The sequence below is a fragment of the Gastrolobium bilobum genome, unplaced genomic scaffold, assembly GCF_033153095.1.
Source record: "Gastrolobium bilobum isolate Gb01-03AN ecotype WA unplaced genomic scaffold, APGP_CSIRO_Gbil_v1 utg3173, whole genome shotgun sequence".
Classification (NCBI taxonomy): Eukaryota; Viridiplantae; Streptophyta; class Magnoliopsida; order Fabales; family Fabaceae; genus Gastrolobium; species Gastrolobium bilobum.
In genome coordinates, this window is record NW_026900158.1 from 1 (window position 1) to 6,382 (window position 6,382).

At 38.5% G+C, this 6,382-nt stretch overlaps 1 protein-coding gene across 1 annotated transcript; it reads right to left on the reverse strand.

Annotated features, from left to right (window-relative positions):
* Positions 1-21: 21 nt before the first annotated feature.
* Positions 22-457, reverse strand: LOC133295566 (uncharacterized; the record flags this gene model as incomplete). Its single annotated transcript, XM_061494406.1, has 1 exon — positions 22-457. A coding segment is annotated over exon 1 (436 nt), but the record flags the coding sequence as incomplete, so codon positions are not given.
* Positions 458-6,382: the final 5,925 nt, after the last annotated feature.

Here is a 6,382-nt window from a genome sequence, read left to right on the forward strand (position 1 = left end):
CTGCTTCCTTTCCCCTGGTACGATAGTGCTCCTGAATATTCTGGAACTGCTTGATCAACTCCACAAAATTTCTGGTGCAACGACCCGCCAGTTTTTCTGCTATCATATCATTCAGACCCTTCCTGAATCGAAAGGCCTTGTCTTCTGGAGTGAGGGGAGTTCTACCATAACAAGAATATTTTTCCAAGCGGTTGAACTTGCTGAGATATTCATCCACAGTCATGCCTCCCTGCCGGAGGTCTTCAAACTCACTCTTCTTCCTTTCCCTGGCTTCTTCAGGAAAGTACTTTTGCAGAAAATGCCTCTCAAATAATGGCCAAGTAATAACATAACCTTGGCACTCAAGTGGGTTTCTAACATTACTCCACCAGTCAGCAGCATCCCCCTGTAACATGTACACCGCATATAGGAGCTTCATGTTGGCATCGCATTCCATAACCTGAAAAATACGCTCCATCTATTGGAGCCACTCCAATGCTGCAATGGGATCTCTTCCACCTTTGTAGTGAGGTGGGGAATGCTTCCTGAAAGCATTCAGCATACGCTCTCTAGTATCCCGGTCAAACCTGGGTGGTATAGCTGATCTATCAACCTCAATAATTGGCTGCCTCACTAGTCCTTCATGGACAGATGCCTCCGTCTCCTGATGAGCCTCTCCTGACCCTTCATGTCCCAGCACAACAGGCTCAAGAATCTGTACGGGACCAGCAGCACGTGCAACCTGCTGCTGCACATGTGGTGTAACTGGCGGTGGAGGAGGTGGTGAAGGTGGTGGAGGTCCTCCTCGTACCTCTGTCAACAGTAGTCGGATCATCTCAGCATTGGCCAGCCTATTCTGCGCCATAAGGTCTTCACTGGCCTTTCTTAGCTGCTCTCTATCGCGATCTCTGGCCTCTTCGATTCTTTTCAAATCAGCTTCCCTGGTTTCATTCAGGGTCTGCTGCAATGTTGCTATAGCTGCAACAATAGGATCAGGATGAGGGATTTGAACTATTCACCTGGGTCTCCCTCGAGGTGCCATGTCACTACACAAAACTGCACGAGGTATGAGTTAGCTACGCTCAATCAAGTGATAGCATATGCAATATCATGACACTCAATAAACAGTTCTAACACTTAAGCAATACATCAGTGAACGTCCCAGTGAAATTGCTCTGATACCATAAATGTAACACCCCGTAGTACTCCGGTTGTTAACATACATGATATTTAACATTCACAGCGGAAGACTTTATTTGAAAAGGAATAAAGCATCTTATAAAAATACGAGTAAACTTTTTCCAAAACATTTCATAAAAACATTTCTAAAAACGTTCACGTCAGATACTGCGAAAGCGTAAATCTGAATATACATCTACTAATTAATCCCATGAGCCAGTATTAGTGGCCATTGACCATCAAGATATGACATCAAGTGCCATTCCTGACGGAGTCTCACGAACAGCATAACGGCTGTATTTCGGATAACTAGAAACAAGATTCCACACATACAGATAACCTAATTAATACAACAATTTAAACAGATAGCTTGCAAGTCCCACACGGACTGCAATCCCCTTAATGGGTCAATACAACTAATAAGGCTCCATGCCCAAATTAACTGAATACATGCATCAAGTCTATATTAATTCGAAGTATAAAAGTATCAGTAAATAATCCATGGCTCTAAGAATACTATCATGAGCCTAAATAAATACATACAATAATCTCCATAAAATAATTAAGCATGTTAACAAGTCTACATGCCAACATCAAATCTAAACATAATATAAAACCATCAGCTGCATCATCAACTACTCCAATGCGGGGCCTTGCCCCTAGAAGCATCACCACTACTCTGGGTACCTGAAATGATGTCCCCAAACGGGATAAGATAACAACATCTCAGTAAGCTCAAGGTCCATAGAGGATCCTCTAACCCCTGAGCCCACTTCCTGCATAACAAGTCAGATATAAAGCATATAATACATACATACAACATAAACATAGCATCATCATATCATCCTTGTGTAACCCCAGGGTCAAAGCCATAGACGGTTACACATGTGTGACTTCCAGGGTCAAGCCATAGACAGTCAACACAACCTCAGTATGAAATAGCTCCCAGAGTCAAGTCATAGGCAGCCTACATACCATGATCACTGGCCAGGATCCTCATAACATATATCATCAGTGCATCATCATAACATCAAGATCATATAACATCTGTATGAATGTGAATGAATGCACATATACATCATACCATATACTTTCATACAATATAAACATAATGCCCGCCATCATGGTGGGGCCACAAGAGAGAGGAGTCAACTAGAACTAGGAGCTTACCTTAGGGAGCTTAGCACAAGCCCACACTCCAATATAATACGTATGCTCCAACAAAATCCTCAAGTGCACGGTTCTCTAGGCACACCTAGAGTAGGAACCATTCACATCATTAATTACATATTAATTAATCAAGTCATATCCACGACTTAATCATTTAATGATCCCACTTTTCATACTCATATGCCAATAATATGCCCATTACAAGCCTAGACCAATTATTACTTATTACATATTTTAGTGCATTATTACAAGCCACTTTAATCTTCAATTACTTACATAGCTTAGAATCACATGCAAGGCTCACTTAGATTATTTTCAACTCATCCAAGTCATATTTATGATTATTATAAGTTACTAAGGGTTCCCCTAAGCCCACTTAGCTTAAATATCACTTTTACGGTTTTTCCATAACTGTACATGCTTCTGTTTTCTAGTTACTGAGCGTGACTCACTTGTTATAAATTCTCATATTTTAGTATGTTAATCTAGACTCAATTACCTTTCCAAAAAGGTATCATATGCCTCATTTGAAGTTTCCTAGCTCCGGTTACACCATTTGAAGTTGGACAAACAAAGCTGTTTGCCAACTCCGAACAGGGCCCTAAACATCCTTTACCATTTCTGCGATTATGGAAATTCTACTAAATAAATTGCTCTAAAATTCTTATGTAGACAACTAGACACCTTTATCTTTAATTAGACATATTATGAACCTAATTTGAGTAATAATTGAGGGAGAAAAAAATTCATGGAAGTGTCAGCCATGTACAGCGCCCTTGCACATGCCTCCCTGTGCAGTCCTCACTCAAACGAACATACAGAATGGAATATATCTTCAATTGATACCAAATTTTGACACCACGTAGATAACATCTCAATGTTAAATTTGATATAAGGCACATCCCTATATGACCTCTGTGGAGGAAGATATGCTCTCCCCAATATTTCCTAAAAACTGGTTACTTAGCCTTAAATGTGTTTACTTAACAAACCTTAATTACTTTTGATTATAAATCCTAATTCACATTAATTCTTGGATTTTTCTATTATTAAGTCACATTATGAAATATCCTTAGTCTCATTATGTCATGATACTTAAATTTTACTAATTATTTAATTAGTGTACCTAAACCTTACTTTAGTCCAATTTTAGAGTTAAATCCTTGATTACTTTTGTTAATTAATCTCTACCCTTAATCAATCACCTAATTCATCATCTCCTTAATTTTAACACAACTAAACCCTTATGTAATTTATGGGGCAGATTTGATTAGCTATATTAATTAGGATTTTTAGCCATTATTAATCATGATTAGTGAGTTTTACTTAGAGTTAACCCACCTAGTTAATCTTTCTAATCATTTTTCCACACTTAACAACTTAATCACATTTTTTTGTCATCAAACCCTATCCTTACATGATATGGCTGAAATGTTCATGGTCCATTTTTGAGTTCATGGTCATCTTTTTACATGAACATCACTTAAAGGTCCAAAGGTGGCACCTTTAGTCATCCAATCCATCATTCCATGGTTCTAAACACACACACACACCTAAGAATCATCATCAAACCATGACATTACAAAATTTTAAACAAAATTCTCCTCATGAACATATCAAAACCAAGGCACTCAACAAGAAAAAGGGAGGCTTTTTGGTTCATATTTCCCAAGTGGGAGCTTACATCTTCAAGGTTTCTCCTTTAGCTCAAGTCTCCACCTTTTTCCACCAAGAACACACCTTTAGGAAAGCACACACCTTCATGAACATGCTCATGAGTTAGGCTCAAGAACATAAGAAGAAAAGATGATATTTTTCATGAAAAAAATTTAAGAACACTTACCCAAAAATCAAAGGAAACAAGCAAGCAAGTGTGATTCTTCAAGAGAGCTCAAGAACACAACTCCATAGCCTTTGCTCTCCACAAAACCATGGCTGTTTGGCACCATGAAAATGGTATGGTTGTGAAGAGGAGAGTGAGGGGAATAATCTTTGTGAAGGAAGTTTGGTGGTTTAGAGAGATTTAGGTGAAGAAATCTTAGAGAGAAGTGAGAGAGTTTTCAAATTTTGAAACTTAGAGAGAGAAGGAGGTGAAGGGGCTGCTGATCAGAAATGGAAGGGAAGGAGAGGAGGGTGCCCTAATGAGGGGTGCCATGTCACTTAAGTGATATTCGTCCTTTAGTGAGACCCGGTGTAATTTTTAACTGATCTGTCGTCAAATTTTTACCCGAAAACTATCAAGACTCTAACTTTAAGTACTTAACATTAATTTTGTCTAATTATCATGTTCATAACTTAAAATTTTGATTAGTAGATCACAGATCCACTAACAGTTGTTTAATTGCACTGTAGTCTTTACCGGTGTTCTTAACTGTACCCGGATTTCATAATCTTCTTAACTTTAACATTTTTGGTCTAATTATGACTTGTTAGGCATATATTGGTCTTTATTTCTATTTTCTTATCTTTTTCCTGTTCCGGAATTCTACCGGATGCTGCTACAGCAGTACAAAATACCCGACAGAAGTGACTTTTCAAAAATACCCCAATATGGGTATCAATCTTCACCAAATCATATCCTAACCTCATTCATGATGTTTATATCATTAGATTACTCTCTAACTATAATTTGCTAACTTGGAGCTATTCTACTAACTGTTATTACGTCAGCAGTCAAATTTAACAGATAAAAATTCATCTGTGCATAATACCTCAATATGGGTATCAAAATTCTTATAATTTTATGCTCATTCCATTTATGACTATAAGGTCCTCATTATAACCCTCTAATTTAAAAGTCATATAATTAGGGTTATTATACTCCTACTTTCATTTCGTTGACTACTCTTGAAGTTACTTAAATTGATGTCTTTTTATTCGATGATCGTGCTAAGTCATTCACTGCTCTCATCTGGTTCAGAATGGTTAACATTGTTTAACTAGCTGCCCAGAGATTGCTCTTTGTGAAGCTTAGCTGAGAATAGTACTTTCTTTTATTGCTCCATTTTACAAATTAAGTTTCCTTTAGCGCTTCTTACTTCACAACTGCTCCCTGAGGACGATAAATCTGGGGCTACAATACCTTATATTGCTTGACACGTACGCTTGCGTATAGTTGAAGAGGGTTGCTCTTAGTCAGAGTAGATTGCTCCTGTTGGCAATCCTGATTATTACTCTGCACTCTTGCTCTCTGAAAAGATATTCCCGAGCAGCTCTCGGTTCGACCAAGCAACCTGTTTCCACTCTTATGGAGCCTACACTTCGTTTGTGTCAAAATCAAAGAACACCTTATCATGAACCAGCAGTATATCGAAGACTTGTTGGACGTCTTTTGTATCTTACAAACACTAGGCCTGACATCTCCTTCGCAGTTCAACAGCTCAGTCAGTTTGTAGCTCATCCAATGAAATCCCATTTTGATGCAGCCACTCGTGTAATGAGGTATCTCAAAGGATCTCTAGGCAAAGGAATTTTTTTTTCCTTCTCAGAATTCTTTGCATTTATCAGGTTTCACAGATGCAGACTGGGCAACATGCCCGGATACAAGAAAATCTACAACTAGATTTTGTGTTTTTCTAGGCTCATCTTTGATTACTTGGAAATCCAAGCAGCAAAGTACAGTAAGTCGTTCATCAGCAGAGGCAGAGTATCGTGCACTAGCTACTTTGACATGTGAGGTGCAATGGCTGACCTATCTTCTTCATGATCTTCATATTCCAATTTCTGCCCCAGCTATGGTCTATTGTGACAACCAAGCTGCAGTGCATTTAGCATATAATCCAACTTTTCATGAAAGGAGTAAACATATAGAACTCGACTGCCACATCACACGAGAGAAAATCACCAAAGGATTGATCCATTTAATTCCTGTTTCTACTAAACAACAGCTTGCAGATACATTCCCAAAGGCACTTCACCTTGCCCCCTTTCGAGAGTTTCTATCCAAGTTGGGATTGTATGATATCCACCTCCCAACTTGAGGGGGGATGTTGAGTATCAGTTAACTCAGTTAGTTAGGTTTCTGTTATGTTAACTCAGTTAGTTAGTTAGTTTA